Source organism: Solea senegalensis, linkage group LG21, assembly GCF_019176455.1.
Source record: "Solea senegalensis isolate Sse05_10M linkage group LG21, IFAPA_SoseM_1, whole genome shotgun sequence".
Classification (NCBI taxonomy): Eukaryota; Metazoa; Chordata; class Actinopteri; order Pleuronectiformes; family Soleidae; genus Solea; species Solea senegalensis.
In genome coordinates this window covers 4,882,761-4,903,545 of record NC_058040.1, presented here as the reverse complement: position 1 = coordinate 4,903,545, position 20,785 = coordinate 4,882,761, and the positions used below count along the sequence as shown (strand labels likewise).

The 20,785-nt window shown below is 39.7% G+C and overlaps 1 protein-coding gene across 3 annotated transcripts in view; it reads right to left on the bottom strand.

The window, feature by feature from the left end:
* Positions 1 to 20,785, bottom strand: part of erbin (erbb2 interacting protein) — a 46,284-nt gene that overhangs the window by 7,831 nt on the left and 17,668 nt on the right. For 2 of the 3 annotated variants that reach the window (XM_044012083.1, XM_044012085.1), the window contains exons 3-20: positions 14,799 to 14,993; positions 14,502 to 14,619; positions 13,102 to 13,180; positions 12,882 to 12,971; positions 11,782 to 11,838; positions 9,518 to 9,581; positions 9,132 to 9,206; positions 8,223 to 8,367; positions 7,433 to 7,505; positions 5,644 to 5,773; positions 5,412 to 5,527; positions 4,676 to 4,745; positions 2,953 to 3,052; positions 1,314 to 1,435; positions 895 to 1,059; positions 582 to 755; positions 375 to 489; positions 82 to 265 (exon numbers count right to left, since the gene is read on the bottom strand). In XM_044012083.1, the coding sequence (XP_043868018.1) occupies positions 82 to 265; positions 375 to 489; positions 582 to 755; positions 895 to 1,059; positions 1,314 to 1,435; positions 2,953 to 3,052; positions 4,676 to 4,745; positions 5,412 to 5,527; positions 5,644 to 5,773; positions 7,433 to 7,505; positions 8,223 to 8,367; positions 9,132 to 9,206; positions 9,518 to 9,581; positions 11,782 to 11,838; positions 12,882 to 12,971; positions 13,102 to 13,180; positions 14,502 to 14,619; positions 14,799 to 14,984 (2,063 nt within the window). In that variant the 5' untranslated portion in view covers positions 14,985 to 14,993. The remainder of the gene's footprint in view (positions 1 to 81; positions 266 to 374; positions 490 to 581; positions 756 to 894; positions 1,060 to 1,313; positions 1,436 to 2,952; positions 3,053 to 4,675; positions 4,746 to 5,411; positions 5,528 to 5,643; positions 5,774 to 7,432; positions 7,506 to 8,222; positions 8,368 to 9,131; positions 9,207 to 9,517; positions 9,582 to 11,781; positions 11,839 to 12,881; positions 12,972 to 13,101; positions 13,181 to 14,501; positions 14,620 to 14,798; positions 14,994 to 20,785) is intronic. The other variant, XM_044012084.1, reaches the window with a different exon arrangement.

The window sequence follows — 20,785 nt, the reverse complement described above, 5'->3', positions numbered from 1 at the left end:
GAGTAAAAGGCATCAGAATTTGTTAAAGCAGCATGAGGAAGATTCTCACTTTTCACTCTCATGTTAAGAATTGGAACCTACTGGCTTTTGGGGAGGAAAAGCATCTTTGCCTCTCTCTCTGGGGTGCACAGAGAGTTGTCTTGACTGCTGTCAGTGGTCAGAGACACAGAGTCAGACATGCGTGACGGTGATGAACAGTTGCTGTTGTTCTGGTTGCTGTTGGCCACTGTGTCATCCAGCAAAGAGTCTGCGTCTTTGCCATCGTCTGTCAAGCACAAATATGAGTAAGTGAATCTGGACTATCTCACTTATCAAGTTTATGTTTCCACTTAAAATACTATGTTTCATTGACTTGTGATTTTTTTATTTGTTACCTTTTTTGTCCTTACTTAAAGTCACTACTTTAGGCTGGTTGATGGAGATCTCGATAAGAGGAGGTCTCATCTCTGCAATTTTCATCTCCTCTTCATCCGACAGCTCCTCAGAATCCTGAAGAATAACAAAAAGAGGGAATTTTTCAGATAAACGTTCAAAATCGGTTTGACACAACTGATCATTTAAAGTCCTTAATATTCAAGCACCTCCAGTGTGTCCTCATGGTTCATCATAGAGCCCTCTGAAGACTTCAGCGGGACTCTTTGAGAGCTATAAGAAGTGTCTAAAGTGTCTTCCGATTCTGGTGCGGAGGGATTTTGCTCAGATTCTTGTGGCTCTGTGTCCGACTCTGTGCCGTTGGGGCAAGATGCCTCTATCACCTGCACGAAAACAATGATGATGATGAGGTTTGGGATTACATACTTTCCTTCACTTGAATAGAGAAATGGGAGGTAAACAAAAACAAACAAGAAATGACAGTGACATTTCTTGAAATATCAAATTGTATCTGAAGCTGACCTTAACACCCACATCCTGAATACCAATATGGTTTCTCTCAAATGGTTTTCCTGCCTCGTCACTTGACTCATCCTCCTTTAGCCTGTGAGCCACTGACTGGGCTGTCTTCACCATGTTCTTCAGCTCATCTGGGTATGGTGTAGGGTAGCGCTTCAGGTTTCCCTCCTGAGGAGAACAAAAAAGATTTCAAATCATCATGAAATAGTTGAATGTTAAACCTGTGCTTTTCCTGCTTTCCCTGAGAATGACGTACATGAGGTATATTCAGTATCATACAGACACATTTCCTTTAGATAAACAGCAACTCAGGATTCAAGCAGTATTACCAGCATCACTTCTTGAATTTATTTTAACCAACTCATATACTAGTTATTCTTCTTTCTTATTAGTTTGAACAGTGATCAATGTGCAACACTTACCCTTGGTGGTGCCTCTCTTTCATCCTTGTCCTCGTCGCACTCAAAGGCCACCTGAGCTCGGTGCTTGCGTTGTTCCTCCCACAGTGCTGGATTGAAGCTCTCAGAATCAGAGTTGGGAATGTCTGAAACCAGGATGAGGATAAATGCGTTGAATATTTTAATTATGGTTTGTAAGAAATCAGTGGAATGCAAGTCTACTTTCTGACCACAAGATGGCACAAAGACAGCACAAGGCCTGCTACTGAGAACCACTGAGGCAAGGAACTTGAAATTCAGAAGTGAAACCTTTCAAAACTCTTGGAGGTGTTGTTTTAAGAAAATGAAAATCAAATAAAAGAACTAAAACCAACAGAACAACATCTTAAATGGCTCAACCTTGTCCCTTTGAACCAGGCTCAGGAATCTGTAATCCCACCATTACGATACACTTAGACTGCATATGACCTAAGTAGCATTAAACTCACTGTCACACTCCAACATGATGACAGTCCAGCTTTTCTGAATCGACCAAAACTACAACTGCAAACATAAAATATTCCATTCTGTGTTCGAGAATTTCAATTGTATTCACTCGAATTAAAAGAATTACAAGTGCATACAGACAGACGATACTTACTGCCATGCTACTCAGTTCTTTTCAATGATCTTCAGGGGTCAATTTGGGGCAAACAACAAATTAGATCACACCAAGAAATTTGGTTGTCAACAACTTAACAAAACACACCACATGAATGGTGAATGTGCAGAGGATGTGAGTCACCTGGTTTGTATTCTGCACATCAACAAGTTGTAAATCAGAAACACTGCAGTCAGCTCATAACTTATTCCAGCTTTTTAGGAAATCCCATGGACACATAAAGAAACCTGGAATAACTCCTGGTAAGTTATGATAGAAACTGGTATAAAAAGGAGGTGAAACATGATAACAGACATACTGTAAGTCAGACCTTAACAGTAACTTTTCTATTTGTGTAGGTTGACGGATGAAGTCAGACAACACATCCACAACCACTACCCCCACCCCCGACAAAACACTGTGTCCACTGTGATGGTTCACCACAGATGGTCAGCTGATGGATAGTTTAAGCATGATGACCTTGAACCATCAATTACTCTAAAACCAAGGTTAACTGGTGTCAGTGCAAGCTTTCTGGTGCAATAAGAAACCAAACCAAACTAGCAGATGCTAGACAAGACAAGGAGATGTGGTCTCAGGTGATGAGGGCCCTCATAAATTATGTATTCGTGTTTCCTTGCAGGTCAAGTCTGGAACTGCTTCTTCAGAGATAACAATGGTGAAGCCTGATAACTTAGCATTCATTTACATTTTCCATACCTAAAAATAAACTTAAAATGAAATTTCATACATGGGTACATGCCATTACCTTTCCTAAATATTGCCTGTGTTAAAAAATGTGCTAATATTTGTCATACAAATGAAGTTGTGTGAGGTCAACGACTCAATGAATGCTCGGTAGTAGCTCACGGACAAATTAAAAAGCCTTAATCTTTTAATAACCAGCTTTTCCACCAAGAACTGATTGATAAAAATGGGTCAGAGACATATGGAGCGTAAGTCACATAAATCATGAAACAACACAACATATAGGTTGAGTCTTGCTGAGTGCATGATACTCACAGTCCTCAGTCCTGGTCTGCTGGGGGAACATGTAGTTAGTCAGCACGGTCTTTTGTGTCTCTGGATCCTCCTCCTTCTGCAGAGGGATCAGGGGTTTCGACTGCAGGAGACAAAACGGTGGTTATTTGAGTGCTATCGGTCATCAACAGTGCTTTGTCAAAACACTCAATGGTTAAAGAGTGTCATTGTTTTCTCTGTGCCTAAATTCTGCATGGCAAGTGAACTAAAATCCATCATGAAAAAACTATAATACATTGCAACTCCCCCAAGTATTTTTAAGCCAAGCGTACTTCCTTCTAGTCTAATTGAAAGGGGCATAATTTATCTACATCATGATTCCTCTTCCTGTCACTCCTTCCGTAATGAAGCTGCCTTAAACACAACCAGTGTCCCCTAGGCCCTGTTACAACTGTGGCACCTGTCCAACAGTATTCTTGTGTCTTAATGCTGATAGGCCTTTTGCCTCTCCTGGGTTTCTCTTCTGCCCTGCTGACAACACATGTGCTGTCCTCCTGACAATTAATTAAGTAAAGCCACTTTAAAGAGCAGCTTTGTAGAGCTGTGAACTTCTTAAAAAGTTTGTAAAATGAATCTTATATAATATAATAACCTAAAAACCTCAATATAATGTACCCGAAGTGTATCCGACATTAGATTACAGGTGTCCAGACCCAGGAGACTAAAAAGCTTGGTCATCACTGAAACATCCATAAAGCATTTTAAAGATTTTAATTGGGTGATACAGAAATATTTAAGTATCATAATGTAAATTTACCTAAAAAAAGCAGCAGCTAAGCTTTGTAAATAGAGTGACTTTACTGCATTATGTACAATTTAAAATGAATGTATCTTGAGCCTTGAGTCTTTGCAAGATAATTTATAATATAACACAAGTATGACAGGAACATTCCATCCGTGTGAGCATTCACACCATGGGAAATTAGATCAGCTCCATGTCTCTGAACCTTTAAAATCCAAAGGGATTTTTCTTTCTTTAATTTACTATGACTACTGCATGACATAGGTTTCAGACAAAGTCTGGACATTAAACATCTCTCAGAGTTAACTTCTCCAAATGAATGTGCTTCCATATCCCCATTAACCTCATGACTGGGGAAATGAAACAGATTGCAGACATGTTTCATTTTTCTGTTTCTCCTCCCATCCTGCATGACAGTCAGGTTAGTGACTGACTCAGCATCATCCTCATCTCAGTTTATATTAAACAGAGTCCTGATAATGTCACACCTAACTCTGCACAATGTAAGCTGTAGACTGACTCTGGACATACTTTTAACTGATAAAATAAATGATTCAATTTGAATCTTTATAGGTATGCTTGCAGGTGCTGCTGCTGCATAATCTCAAAAACCCAGCCCTCAAACATATACTATGTTAATGAGATTCATTAGGATCATCCTACACCTTAAAAGGAATAGATCTCAGGTTAACAGGAAAGTCTGACCTGTATAGCCTCTTGGCATGTTTAGATAGATCAAATGTCCTTGTAGTGGTTTTCTGCATCATTAATGTGTTTTCCTGTAGGATACTAAGTCTTGGGTGGGTTAATTAATAGCTGCTCATTGCAGTAGTGAGTCACGCATCCTGCTGTCATTACAGTCCTGACAGAACAGCTCATTATCTGGAAGATCTGAACTCGGTGACACCTACGGTGAACCCTTGTGCTCGTAATTTATACACAGAGTAATACTCATGATCATACCTGATTTTCAGACAGCCACATTGCCGTCATCTGGTTCAGTTTAGTGAAATTGTATGGAAGGTTCTTCAACCTGCAATGGCATAAAAACAACAATTATGACTCACAAATAGGTCAATTTAATTCACTGGGGAAATATTTTCAACAAGGGTGCACTATAAAAGTTGTCTGCAGCCATATTTAATTTTTACTTGAAAATATTTCAGTGGTGTGGGGTCGTGGCCAAAGTTATTCAGTGTATTTGGCACAGAGCTCACATATTAAATGGAAAACCCCCAATTAAAGCTTAAATCACGCCTGTCTCCAAACACATTTTTCATTCTTGCCAGAGTTAAGATACTTCAAACCTTATGTTGTAGTTAGTAGATTTGTAAGAAAGAAACCAACACATCCTTTTGCTTTTCTGACATTAAAAAGATTTAGAGAAGCAAGTATTGCAAAGCTTTGAGGACGCCCTCCAAAGGTCACTTTTAAATGACTACAAGACAGATTTTCAGTTTCTTGATTCATCGGTTGACTGATGAATTGTTTCATTTATAAAAAATAATTGGTGGAAAACACCCACAACAACAATAGCTTCACTATTACAAAAATCTCAAACATATTTAATAAAAAATACAAATCAAGGAAACAATTTTGGTCAAATGCATTTTTGACAGAAATAACCCAAAACAAAAATAAAATCTGATCTATATTCGTCCTTGTATTTGACCCTCATCACGTGTCCGTCCAGACTTACTTGTTGTTGCTGAGATTGATGACCTTGAGTCTCTGCATATCACCCATTTCCTCAGGCAAAGACTCCAGCTTGTTGGAATGTAGAAAGAGCACAGTTGCATGCTTCCAGTTCCCCATCTGTGAAGAGAAGGAACCATGGATTCAGAGCCAAGCAAGCTGTTACAGATGAGCGGGATGCCGTACCGCTCACTACATCTCCCTTAACAGAGATTTACGACAAGGTGCATACTGACCTCAAGGGGAAGCTGTGCAAGGAAATTATGATCTGCAGCAAACGTGCGCATAGCAACACACTGTCCGATAGTGGAGGGCAAGGCTTCGATCTCATTGAAACTGCAGTCCAGCTCCTCCAGATTTGTCAGCCTGATGAAATGAAGCCAAAAGAGAAAGGCAAGATGACTTTCATCAGGCGGTGCAAGTGCTGTATACACAGTTCATATACCACATACAGTATGTGCTCAAGATACTGTTCTCATCATTTTAATTTAGCAGTTGGTTAAGACTATGACAGTTACCACGACCAAGACATTTCCTGAACACACCACACCGGCTCTCAAGTTCCTTACATGAATTCTGCTGTGTCAGAGAACAGATTTGAAAGTACTGCTGCTAGTCTATATATTCTCTGTGTGGTGTAGGACCAAAATATATCTGACTGTTTGACCTTCTCAGTAGGAAGGGCTCCTAACTTTTCCTAGAGTTAAAACTCAACACTGGGAAGCAGCGTTCAATTACTGCACACCACAAAGGTGGAACATGGGGCAGAGACCAGGGAAGGGCCCACTGAATTTGGGTGCAGTTCTGGTTCAACTAAAAATACAAATGCAGACATTTTCTAAACTCTCGTTGTGAGACTTTGTCAGTTTCTCAGGATAAAATGTGTGGATCTTAAAATAGTAGTGCATAACCTAAATACAAACCAATGTTTGTTACATTCAAACCATCGGCAAATTAGTTCAAACAACGCTGAATTAGCCTCAGCTTCAAATGACTTCCTCTAATATGCACCATTGTCCTGGTAAAGCGGGATGGCTGCAAATAGGTTAGAGTGTGACTGAAAACACAGAGTGTCAGCAAAAAGAAGTGATTTCTGATGTTTAAAAAACACACAGTTCTGTAGGTTTGTTCACAAAGACCAAAAAAGCCAAAACAATAACATAAACTACCACAAAAAACACCAAAAGTTCCACACTGCAGCTTTACTGTAAAAGACACATTCAGGAATGTTTGGCCTCGGCACAGGAGTGACATTCTCGTTTAAACAACTCCAACCAGTGTGACTGCATCTTACACTATTAATGAAATACTCAATGGCCTTTGCACCAAAACAACATCTTAAAAGCTTCACGGACATAATTCAGACAGTAACATTCCAAACCAAACCCAAGTTGACTCGGACGTGCAGTGCAACTGGGGCTTTCTTCTGAATGAAAAATGCAAATGCATGCTGGGGGATTCACATGAATGCAAAGTGATTGCAGAAGAGCTACTCTGATATACTACCAAACACAAAAACACTGAATTAAAGTGCCTGTAGACCAAGGTCAAACGATGCAATGCACCAGAGTCTGATCTTTGGAGCCAACCACATAGACTGAAAATAGACCAAGAGTCAGCATGTCAGCCTGTCTCACCCCCCTCAAATCCTCAGCAGCTGGTGACTGCTGGGTTTACCTGTTCACAGCAGACAGCATCACATCTCTTGAGACCGGTGGCTGCTGATTTAATCTGCCAGCACTGCACTGAAGGGTCATGAAGGCAAAGATTACCACCGACTGCTCCTCAATTTAACAAATCTGTCACTGTATACATTAACCAATTTAAGACTCAGAGCCATGGTGTTTCGTTACGCAGTCGATCAGACTCTGAAATCATGACCGCTATTAGCCACTCAATATCGTTAGCAATGGAGCACATCATGCTTCATGGAATATCTGCCAGACGTTTCATATGATCACATGACAAAGCAGCACGCACAGTAATCCACTGATCTCAGGGTTTACGCTGTGCTACAACACTCACCCTCCAACAGAGTCTGGTAAGTACATCAGCTGGTTCTCATCCACTTTCAGTGCAGTCAGTTTCTTCAATGAGCCTAAAGAGATGGAGAGAGAGACATACAGAGAGAGAATTACAGATGCCGACATTCCACAGCTCGGAGCAGTTATTGATTATCATTTACTGTTGCAGCACAAAGAGGAATGTCAATTACAACAGTTAATTAGATTAATTAATACTTTTGTCAGCACAGTATTACACTGACTTCTACAGCACATTGTCCATCTGGACAACTATGATTTTATTAGTTTGGACTTAACTTGGACATCTATTTTTAGCAAGGTTACTGAAAGGATGATTATAGCTGACCCTATTCATCCTAGACATCACCTCTTCCATCTGCTAAAATACTCACCAATGCCACAACAACTAACAGAGCTAACAGATGTGTAAGCTGCAGCGGACACAGCCCTGAGCTTTCTTACTACGATGTTCATGTTTTGTTCATGTTTAATAATAAAGACAAATCATACAATTCTTCACATTAACAAATAAAATTCTTGGCTCCTTTGGATTTTAATGACTATTTTAATTTTAATGTATCTGGTCAATTTAGTATATTATACAGTATGTTGAACATGTGTCCAAAAAAAAATGAATCCACTTGTGGAATAGTTGTGAGAATTCTTTGGTTAAAACTTACCTACATTATAAAGGAAGTTAATAATGAAAAAAATAGTTGGCAACAGTTAAAAGAGAGAGAGTGTCCTTTCAATTGCATTATGTGAGTCAATGTTTGTGCCATAATCCTCACCAATGGAGCCGGGCAGCTGTGTGAGAGCGTTGTTGGAGAGCAGGAGGTCCTGCAGATTCTCACAGCCACAGATTTGCTCATCCACCATCTCCAGGTTGTTCTTGGACACGTCCAGATACACCAGCTGTTTGAGCATTCCAAGCATCTGTGCAGACAAAAGAAGATGTAAAGTTTAACAAACTGATCACTGATATCTCAGTACCCATTTTGAGTTTATGCCAGTGATTACAGGGTGGTGTTATTTGATCTAAATGGAAGGATTTCTTCCAGGTTTGGAAACAGAGCTTTGACAGAGAGCAGAAGTGAAAGTGTCTCTCAGATCACTTGATTTACATTACACTGAAAGGTTATTATGGAATTACTGATCAATAATGCCAAAAACTCCTGGTTAAGTAACCTTTCATAAAAGGTTAAGTAAAATAAAACACAATCTGTGTTCAGTTTTGCTTTATGCCCTCGACAGACATCATTATTTATAAAAAGGCCAGACTGTGATTACAGCCGATGCCATTGAAAGGCCAGCAGCAGAACTAATGCTTTAATTATGACCCAGTTACAAACAAGCCAGTCAATTGGATGAAAAATAAATCCGTTGTCACACATTCTAGCAATCCCTGGAAATGAATTACATTCAAAGAAAATAATACTTTTAAGGGCATCTGAAAACATAAAATGGTCTGCATGTTCCAAAAAAACTATCTCATTGTGTTCTAACAGCCAGAGAATCCTTTCCAAAACAGCAGCTCCTTCATGTCCAGTGTTCAGAGATGTCCACGTCTGATGTAAACTGACAGTGGTTTGGTTTGATGTGAATTTAAGCAGACAAGAATCACAGGAAATTATCTCAGGACGATTTTTTTTTTAGGCAAAGCAGGAACTGAAGTATGGTGGAGAGTGAGTAATTTATACCCCAGGTAAAAACGTCAGTCGGTTCCCATCTATCCACAGCTCCTTGATTCCAGTCAGCTGCTCCAACACCTCAGGCTACAGAAATAAAGAGAAGAAAAAGGCTTAAGTCATATGGATGAGTGTGTTTGTGTGTGCCTGCTGGGACAAGACCTGAGTTCACAAAATAGCTAAAAAAATCAATTGTGAGACAATTTAGTTATTTCACAGTAATTGCTGTGTAAAACAAACTTTATTTTGCAGAGAAAACTTAATGAGCACCCTTCTGTTTTGGCATTTAAAAAAAACAAAGCTTCCATTTCAAAATGAAGGAGAAGGAACGAGGGTAGACTAAGGAAGGAGGAGGTAAAGTCATGAGCAGACAGGTCAAGTCACTGACAGTTACTCACCACTTCAGTGAACTCATTACTCCCCAGGTCCAACCTCTCGAGCTGTGTGAGTTTCTGCATGCTTCTGCAGAGACAAAGGGCAGACAAGGAGTTAGATACTACAGCTCATGAAAAAGTGGAAAAAAATCACTTGGATACTATCTCAGACGCTCAGATATTTGAAATGAAAACCACTCAACTTGATAAAACAAAAACATCAGCTAGAATAAAAATCGAGTTTGTGTGCTTCAGAACTTAATCCTTCATTTTTCTCCTTCCATTTAGGATTATCTTTCAATTTTCTTTAAAATAGCATACATGCACTACCTCTATACTCCATTTGCAGAATTATTTAATGAATATAAATAATATATTATAATATTATAAATACAATTTAAAACTCAGGCATGACAGAAATACACACTGAATAATGGAAAATGTGACGTTTGCTAGCCCTAAGCCTTGCCCCAGAATTTTCTCTCCACATTCAGGTCAGAGTCTTGTGTTCTGTGCCACACTGAAGACATGCACAAAAACAGTATCATTCAACTTGTTTAATATGTTATGTCAATCATCAGAGATGGAAAAAACATAAAAAGTATCAAGCTTATGTTTATCATCTATTGACTAAATGATTTTGAGAGTTAAGCTTCAGCGGCAGCTGCCGAGACATGTTACTGCAAAACATCCAAACCATTTCTTAATACAGACACCTTAAATTGTTAGGAATTAAATAAAAAAAGGCCTGTCACTCATAAGTGATTTAACAAGATTTCTGAGCTATATGTAAAATACACAAGAGTGAGGTGTCACGTTATACAATTACAGCATGAGAAAGACTTTGGTTAGGCAAACCAACTTAGAGCAGAAGAGCAAACAGACATTTTAAATTTAAGACTTTGTTAGATTGAGTCTTAGGTTTCATAGAATCTAATTCCAAACAAACATCTGAGTCATGGCTGGAGGTGAAACAGAGGTGTTCCGAGTTATGTTTGGGAACAGATACGATGTTACTTTCACAGCGGGGGATGAACAGTGTGTCCTTAAAGCTGAGAGTGAGATTCAGCGCAGGGATGGAAAGCAGAAGCCCACCCGCACTTCTGTCGTCTGTTTGGTTTTTAGGTATTCCTCATTAAGTAAGAATGTCAGACATATGGCGCACATTATATATATGGTTTTAGTCCTAGGATGATTGCTCTTCAGTGTTTGGTGCAATATGAAAACATTTCTTGAGCATTAGCCAGTTTTATCACATTCTTACATCAAAGTTGGCAACAACTCTGTGGACACTCATGTGAATAAAGAATATCTTGAATTTGTGTGCATCAGTGGAAAAAAAAAAAACATGGGTTGACCCCAAGTTGTGAGGAACAGGCCAGCTTTCTTTAGAACACAGTACAACACAGAAAGACATGTGTTTTATGTATGTGGCTTGGTTTGTGTCCACACACGCAGGGAGAAGAGACCGCAATCTATGTGTAGATGCTCTGAAAAGATTTGTGCTGTGCACCCCCTTTGTGCATGAACACATTTGTTTACATCTCTGAAATGCTTGTGTGTTGCTCTGGCAACCTTCCCGATCATTATTCCTTTTCTTTGTCACAGCCTCAGCCTGTAACAGGTCTGGCATCTGTCACATAAACACAGCGAGAAAGAGAAGACCTGCTCTCCGAATCCCAGCGCTGCAAAACACTGCCCTTTGTGCAGCAACTGGCCCATCAAGTGTGTGTGAGTCAGTAAGTCAGTGAGAAAATCAGTGAAAGGAAAGTGAGTGAGATAACAACAGGAGAGTTGGACAGGGAGAGGAAAGACAAATAAGGCAAACAGGGGAACAGATTTGCTGGGAAATGGAAGGAAATAAAACGCAATGACACAGCAAGTGAAGCATGAGTAAAGCCAGCAAGAGAAAGTAGATCCCATGTCGCTCATGTGGAGCACTTTCTAATATTGTTAGGGCTTTCCATCTCCCTCAGACACTAGGGGAAAACAAAAAACCCTCACCACTGTCTCAGAAGAGGAGCAGCCAAGTGAAGGAGGCTCTTACGTAACATTGGAATGCAATACTACAGTTAGCGGAGATGGGAGTAAATCTAGGGGAGGAAGAAGCAGGCACGATGGAGGACACGGCAGAGGCGTTGTTAGAGGAAGGAAACGGGGAGGAAGGAAGGGTAAAAATTCATGACACGCTTCAGGATGCAAACGTGACACAAACATGACATAGCTGAAATACACACACTCTGTATTTTAATGGAAAACAGGGGAAAACGACATGGAAAAGCACTTACTTTGGCAACATTTTTAGCTGGTTCTCCCTCAGCTCCAAGATCTGTAATTTACTCAACCTGCAACCAAATAAAAAGCCCAAGTGATGCAACAGCATTTCATATTTAAAGGTCACTGTCCAGTCCTATTCCTTACTTGCGTTCATTACCTTAAAATAATTATTTAAAAATTCAGTTTGTAATTCAATACTGCGGTACCTCATTTTCACAATTATTCATCACGACCTTGCAGGTTTTTCTGCTACAACCAACAATGTCCTTTTGTGTAATTTCTTTCACAAACAAATGTTCAGGTGTCATCATCTCTTGTGCTTAAAAGGTCATTATATGGAAAGGAGAAGAGGAGCGTGAGTAAGAGGAAACGGGCCTAGGGGCCTTAAACCCACGTGGACACCTCACGTCACATGTTTTGTGTAATCAGAGGGCTCAACACACAACTGTTGCGTAAACAACAATCTGTGCCGGCATGACTAATTGTACTGCGTGTACAGAAGAATCGAATTAACCTTAAAGAAATGGAAATACATTTCATTTCAATTATGAGTCAGAATATTGATAGATGATAAATGATCTATACTAAGGCAGGTATAATTGGCATGGGGCGTGAATGAGACAAAATGGCTGCTGACGTAATGTGGTAAATATTAACAGATATCTTACCTGTGGGGTTGTCTTGAAATATATATAATGTAACTTAACATGTAAATATGTAACATTTGCTGACATACAGATGTTCATTCGTGGATCCATAAAGCATCAGTATAATCATTATCATGTGTACGGTAGTAATAGAGAGCAGTGCTGCAGATTTGGAGGTGAAAGGAACAGTCTTACCTAACTTATGAAGTAATTTCTTTATTTTCTTCAATTGATTTTTTCATTTTTTCTTTCTGGCATTTCTAACCTTTCATTGACCTTTCATTTTATTTCTTCCTTGAAGCCAAGGAGTTGATGCATGCCATTACACAATGTTAATGTAAATAGTATACTACAATACAATAGTTCTACAAACAGTTATGCCCAGCATAGTCATGTCAGTGTCACAACCTCATTCATCTACTAAATGTTGCTCCATCCTAATCCCATCTTTAGAACAAACTAACCTCCCAAAGCTGGCTGGTAGAAACTCCAAAAAGGCATCATTCAGGTAGAGCTGCGTCAGACTCAGAAGCTGCGTGAAGCCTTCAGGGAGCCTGACAAAGATATCCACAGATATGCACAAAGTCAAGTACATCTACTGAAACAAGTTCAACAGAAGTAAAGTACTCGTGAGACCCATCAAACTAAAACACAGACGATTATAGGAGTATGTGTTCGACTCACTTTGATATGGGATTCACACTGGCCTCTACAACAGTTAGGACTTTGCAGTTCTTGATGTTTTCTGGAAACTCCTGGATGCCTTAAGAGAAATACCAAACATAAATTACCATAAGTGGTTTCAGAGTACAACAACACAACAGGGACTCAACATCTGCAGTGACGCATCTCAACCATTTTATTACTGCTGGCAGTGAACAAATGACTTTGTCTGGACCGAGAGGACAGGGGATAATGTGGGCCATCTTGTGCGCGTTTTTTGCAGAAGCTTTTTGACTGTTTAAAAACAGGTGCTTTGTACAAGCAGAAAGGCTCTCTGTGTGCTCAAGGTACATTAAGAGCGGCTCTGCACCTTTCTTGTCTAAACAACCACAGAGAAGAGTGCTTAAGGTGACATAATAAAAGCAGTGGAAAGGAAGAGAGTGTGGGGCGGATAAAGTCCACTGTCTGCAAGTCATCATGACTGATCCAGAACGGGCAAACTGCAACAAAGAGGACGTGACCAAGTCTCTTGGTTTGTTTCCACACACTTTGCACAGAGTGTAAAGATGGATACGCCACTTTTAATGTCAACATGGTGCATGCTGCTCCCATACATGAATTTGTTTAATCTAAGCTGTCTCTGCACTCACTCATTTATATTAGAATTACCTTTTTAACCTTTCCATTGCCATGAAAGGGTTTTGCTGTTGAGCAGGCTTACTCTGCTTAGATTTAAGTTGATAGGGTGAAGATCACGCTTTTTATACAGTACAGCGTCGAGTGTTTTAGCTTGAAGGCCTCAAAGGCCATTTGGAAGAGACAAGAAATGACGAATAGTCCTTGTGAAGTTGAAGAATATGCAACAAGATTTTCTTTCTAAACAAGATTTCTTTTGATCTATGAGCAGGTGCCCGTACTGTCCAACCTGTTTTGGTTCTTAACATCAAACTGAGGCAACACTGACAGTGTGAAGTTTTCATCAAACAAGCTAAATTTAAAAGGGATTTCTAGGACAGGGATGCTAATCATATTCAACAGTGTGACTGCTTAATGTCATCATCAAAGTGATAAAATGCCACACTGATGAATGGTGTCACTTCCCACTTCATGAAACTGCTGACAGGACACTTTGAGTTAAGCGGCTTGTACAGATATTCTCACAGTTTGTGTGAGTATATAGAAAAGATAGAATAATAATTCTATCTTTTCGCCAATCTGTGCCAGAAGCAGTCCTGGCACAATAGACGGACACCAGTTATACCTTTAATCTTCACAGATCAGTGAGCATGTGGCTGTGGTCAGTTTTCAGGTCTTAGCAATGTGATCTGAACAAGAGTTTTGAATGACCTAAATCTGCCAATCAAAAAGGCTTCTAACCTGCGTGAAGGAACGCTATGGAAAGTAAAGTAAGTGTCACTTACTGTTTTTGCTGACATCAAGCTCCCTGAGATTGATGAGGTTTGCAATCGCCGCTGGCAACACTGTTAGGTCATTATCTGGCATGCTCAGCCGGTGTAGTAACTGGCAGTTAAACAGTTGCTGGTGGAAAAACATGGGAAATAGATAGTTTTTAATCAAAACGCATATGGTGTGTGTAGATTAAGCATTTGCTCGACTTGTACTGTCATGATTATCTTAAAAATATGATTGAAGTGTGTCCACAAAGAAAGTAATAACCAACTTTTACAGTTTCTGTACATAAGTGTGCGCCGCCTTACTTTAGGCAGCTCCTCGATCTGGTTGGCATCAAGATAGAGTTCCTGCAGGGTCTTCTCAAAACTAAAGATCTCCTTAGGAACAGTCTCCAGGCTGCAGTGGGAGTAGTCCAGCGATGTTACCGTCTCCTCCTCACCCCGCAAGCAGCGGCACGGCACCAGCCGAACAAACAAGCTCCGCTTGGACATCCTCAGTCACTGGAGAGGGAAAACAAAGAGATATGTAAAGGGAGTGTAGAGGATTAAGAGAAGCTGAGGAGATAAGCGTACAGCATGCCTGGCACTACTTTTACACTTGAGCTCTAGTGTCTAGACACACATATGTAATGTGTTTAGTGCAGGGTACTCATTGAAACATACACACGCAAACACTGATCACGATATCTGATCTGTGCATCTGATCCATGACCATGTGACTATAGTCTTGACTGTCTGAGCAGAAGCGGCATGTTAATGATCGTCAGCAGGCTGTGTCCACAAACACATTAAGAAGAGATGATGAAAGTCATCATCTCAGCTACTGTACTGTAACTTACACCAAGCATCACAGCAAATGAACCAGAGTAACTGATTTTATTGCTGCGTGATGTGGGTTTTTTTTTCACCCACAAATTTGGTTTGATAACCCATCAGTACCAAGCAATAAGGTTGTTTCAGGACGCAAACGTAAAGCATTAGGTTCAACAGACAAGATATAAATACATTAGAAAGCAGAGTGGATCCATAACCTTTAGTTCTTTCTATAAAAGGGAAATGTCACAATTTGGGTCTTCTTTTTATACTTTTGTCCAATGTGATTATTTAGTGATGATGATAACATTACACTCACCAGCTCCCTTGCAGAGATTGTTGACGCAACACCTCTGACGTACAACACTCAAGAATTAGTAGTGAGATTTCTCAATTATGTAAGTCACGTCTGACCGTAAATCTGGGAGAAGCTTTTCCAGTATCAAACAACACTATCCAATTAGGTGTCAAACTTCAGTCCTTCTTGCTTCAGGGTTTGGTTTGTCTGTTTGTTTTCTTCACCTCTAAATAAATGCATTCATGCAGTGATGTCGACTCGGGAACGCTAACAGCAGCAATGGACAGGAACATCACATAGCTGACAGCACTTCATGCAAAGCTGCCGAAGGTGTCTGTGAGCTACTTCCTCTAACCAACAAAGTGAAGCTCAGGCAACTTCAGTAAATAGTCCAATTGTTTGTTTGTGGTGTTTACAGCTGTTGGTATGAGTGATGTTGCATTTCTGCTCCGGCTGTAAAATTTGTGTAAAATATCTTCATTTTTCTGAAATATGTGGCAGCTGCAATCTGTTTTGTGACATATTTTAAGCCTTTGTTTAATTCAATGTTTATACTGTTTTAAATTTAAAACAAGATGAAGCATCTCCACACGAGATACCATCAAAACTGTTAAGTTATTGGAACAATCTGAACTCTAAAAATAGAAATATTAGATTGAAACATTTGGAGCTTGCTCATTGTGCCACTTCAAATTTCCATTTTAATGTCAAAATGTAATGTTTTTCCTCTCTTTCTGAAGTCCTCCATATTCCTATGCAAAAATATGTGAATAAAAAAAACAGGTTGTCAAAAACTGAGAGTTCCACTTAACATGAAATTACTGTTGAGGAAATGAAGTGCCTAAATGCACATTTGAGAATCTGGTCAAAAAGAGGACACTGTGTGAAAGCCTTTCAACCACTTTCGGCTTGTGCTTGATGGAGCCACGGGTTACATCATGTACTCTCAATCCTATTATTTCATCCAAAGCATTGTCCTGCCAACACGTTCCCACATTCGCAAATAGACTACAGATGATCACTATGAGTAATTATTCTGTGCTCAACACATTGTGATAAAAGCACAAATAACAGGCCAATTCATTTTTTAAAGGATTCACTAAAAAGGAAATAGCATCCCAGTTGAGCCTGATATCAAAGTTATTTCGTCTCTACGGGGAAAATGTGTTTTCCAATTCTGAATTTTCCATAGGAATGTAAAACGAGCAGCATTTCAATATTGTGGGTTTACTGAAGCCTCAATTGGGTTGAAGCTGAGGGTAAAAATCTAAAGTAGGTCGTGAATCAGCCCTCATTTGAGAGATCATTAGTTTTATCCAAAACTCGCCCCCCTACAACATAATGACATATATAATCCAGAAAACCTTTCCAGCTGTCCATCTGGGTGGGATCTGCTTGCGGATGGGTTGGAGAGGCAGTTGTAAATCTGTCCTTTAAACATGTTACATGGAAGTGTACGTAGTTCTTTTTTTTATAGCTGGAGTCTCAGGTCAGTACAGTATGCATGATGGAATGTGCTCTCCTAAACAGAGGCTTTGTTCTGTAGGCCATGAAGAGAATGTGATTTTTCCTCCCCCTTGTCTTAATCTAAGCACCACCATAGCCCATAATCTCCAAGTCCTCCACTCACTGCTTACTCTGTCTAACTGAGCTGTAAAAGTGTGATAGCCTTGACCCCGCACCACGAGTCACACCCACACACTATCTCCCCATGTGTGGATATGTGCACATATTTGTGTTCAGATTACTATGCTAGTCATTCTCCTCTGTGGAATTGGTTTTAGCGTACACTGCACACACCACCTTCAATATCAGATTGGCCCATATTGCCTACAGCGTAGTGTTTTATTTCGATAGGATAAGATTGAGATAATCAAAATATGACCCAATAGCAAGTCAATAATGGAGCAAGAATCGCAACTACTGATTATTTCCACAATCAATTAATTTGTGGGTTATTTTCTCGATTAATCGAGTAAACATTTGGTACATGAAATATTGAAAAATGTGAACCAATGTTTTGTTCTTGTCCACAAACCAAAATTATTCAGTTTTAATGATTTCTTTTGTTAGATGGCGCAAAGCTACTAGAAATTATTCATATTTAAGCTAAAAAATCTGAAAACATATTTAAAACAATAAAACCGATTTATCAATTATCAAAATAGTTGACAAACAATTAATCGTTTCACCCCTAGATGATATAAATAAAATGTTCCTGAAGGAACAACAGTTGTCCAAAGGAGTACCAGTCTGCCATCTAAAATTCATTAAAAATGTGTGCATGTATGAACAAGCCCACACTCACATGCAGTATGTACAACCAAGAGCCTCCTATCCTCCCACACACACACACACTGTGTATAGCAACCAACTCGTGTATAAATACACAGAGTAATGTGGTCTATCACCAAAGGAGATGACAGTCAGAGGGCTTGGCTCCATTCACCCCGAGTAACACTCGCTGAGCGAATGTATGACGCATGCTCTGCGGAGTGGGAGGAGAGGGAGGACTGGAAGAGAGAGTGTGATATGGGTTAACAGAGAAAGGGGTGGTTGTGAGTTGTTAAGAGGTATGTAAGCAAACGCATTGGGTAGCATTAGAAGATCAAGAAACCATATGAAAAGTTGTGGGGAAAGGTGTATTTAGTTTTCAAGACAGGCAGAAAGAGCCAATTACGGAAGAGAGGAATAAACATGCTAGAGCTAGCAGAAGAATTTAATCTGTCTCCTCCTTATTATGTTAAATGACCAAGAAAACCTAAATGTTGGCTTTATTACAGGGACTGAGGCCTGTGTTTTAAAATAAGCATGGCATGGTATAACAGTTAAATTTAATGGCAGAAAAAATGTGTTTTTGGGGGTAAAATTTAATTGTTTTCAGTCTTTCGAACCCAGATGTGCTTGTGTTTTGTTGGATTGCTTTTGTAATTGTAGATTTGCTGTGTAGTAGGAAAAAATGCTTTGCTGCAGAGGAAACAGACCTGCAAGGAGACCATCAATGGCAACAGCAGGATTCCACCAATTCTCCCTGAGATGAAGAAGGCGTAGGAGGAGTAGGAGGAGGAGGAGGAGGAGGCAGTATGCACGCTGCGTGGTGTGTGTACCACCTATGGAAATGCATACTGATATCTTGGTAATGCATTCTTCTATTAACTGTTAAATACTGCACATGACCTCACATCTGCTTTGTGTTGGTCACTCACACACAATTTGGTTTCTGCTGCCTCAACAGATGCTCATACAGTGTAGTCACACATTAATTTGCTGCTTAAACAACATAGACATTGGTTTGAAAAGAACAGACATTTATTAATCATGTTTTCCAGCTCGATAGCATGACAACCATTTCCTATTAGCGCTGGAAGTACAGCTTTGACCGGCTGTCACTGGCAGTACCAGAGCCCTTGGGTTTCCATCAGCCTGTTTAAGTGCATTTGGATACACACATAAAAACCTGAATGGGGACTAGGGGTGGGTGAAAATATCGATTTGATGATATACTGTATTGTCGTTCTTCCTCATGCTAATCAATACGCCATGGCAAATATTGATATTTTCATTAACAAATGAAGGCGATCTAAAGTGAACAGCCCCTGCCAGTGTCATTTGCTGGGTGGATGCCTCCTCGCAACAGTGCCACTCGAATGAGGGAAAAGTAAGTTTACAGTGGGATAATGGCAACAGGTGACCTTGAATGATAATATTGTGAGTCTGTTCAACATAAACAGCCCTTACAGCTGCTCTGCAGGTCTGCAGATTCGATACCCACTATGCAAATCGGCGCATGCATATAAACATTATTTTCTGTGTGCAAAACTAGGGCTGAACGATTTTGAATAAATATTTAATGAAGATTATTTTGACAGGAACTGTGATATGATTCATGATATCAGAGGAAATTGCAATTTTTACATTTGTTTTCATTCAAAAAAACCATTTAAAATTATTACTGTGATATTTGTGCAGATCTGCGAGAAACAAATATGTTCTCTTCAGTCTTCAGTCTATATAAAATTATATTATACATTATACATTTTGGCTTAAGCAAATATTGTGCCTCCTGCGATTTCAAAAACCCTTGTCAAATTTGTATAACTTAGTAAAGCACATGACAGAGTGAAGTGCTCCTCGTACATACGACTTTTACCACCTTTGATAATAGCGTTGATTGGGTTTTTGTGTCATTTTTGAGTTACATTAACACGGTTTACTTTGGGAAATAAGCAAGACAGAAATAGACTGGCTAACTATGGCGGTGCTGGGCTGTCAGTCTGTCTCTCTCTCTTTGAATCTCCTCCAAGAGTAATCAGCACAGTAATGAGAACCGCACTGCACACAACATAGATAGACTTATCCGCTGACCTACATGTTACTGGGACGATGACTAGAGATACTCACCCAGCTTTAGTTCATCAAGAGCTTTTGACTTTTCAACAAAGAAAGCTCCCCGTTGATATTTTCTTTCTTAGCCTACTTATTTAAGCAGCAAATCTATTGATCAGTGTGATAGTAAGAGCTTAGTCTTATAGTGGCTATTGTAAGCATAAGCATAAAACCCGATTTAGATTGTTTTCAGAAATTAAAAAAGAGTGAGTGTTAGACATGTGACTCTTCAGCCTGGAAATGATATTAGGAGCACCCTTTGTGTAGCAAAGAATGAAACAGTCCAGAGGGCAGTCCTGTCACAGATTCCCATTTGATTCTCTCAGTCAGAGCCAGGAAACCACCTCCTGTCACAGCCCCTCTTCCCTGTAACTTAAGTTCTTCCTGGATCACTGCTGTTGCTATAGAGACTACGGTAAAGGGTAGCGGCAGCTCTCTCATCCCCAATTCATACACAAAACACACAGCTGAGCTTACAGAATTGCTAATGTGAGAGCTGCCGAGAGAGCTGATAAAAGAAAAAGAAAATACAGAAGAGTTGTAAAGAAGTCTCCACATAATGTGGATAGAGCATAACTCAATTTCAGGCTGGAGATGTGTGTATACCTTAGAGCATGGAGAGTGTATATGACGATCAATACATGCATACAAAAGATATGTTGCTCACCCACAGTCAGGCTGGATCACCCAGCGTGAACAAACCAAATTTCAGTTTCAAAATATGTCAGAAGCCAGTATACATACACTAGTGTGTGTGTGTGTGTGTGTGTGTGTGTGTTTCCCCAAAGGTCATTCA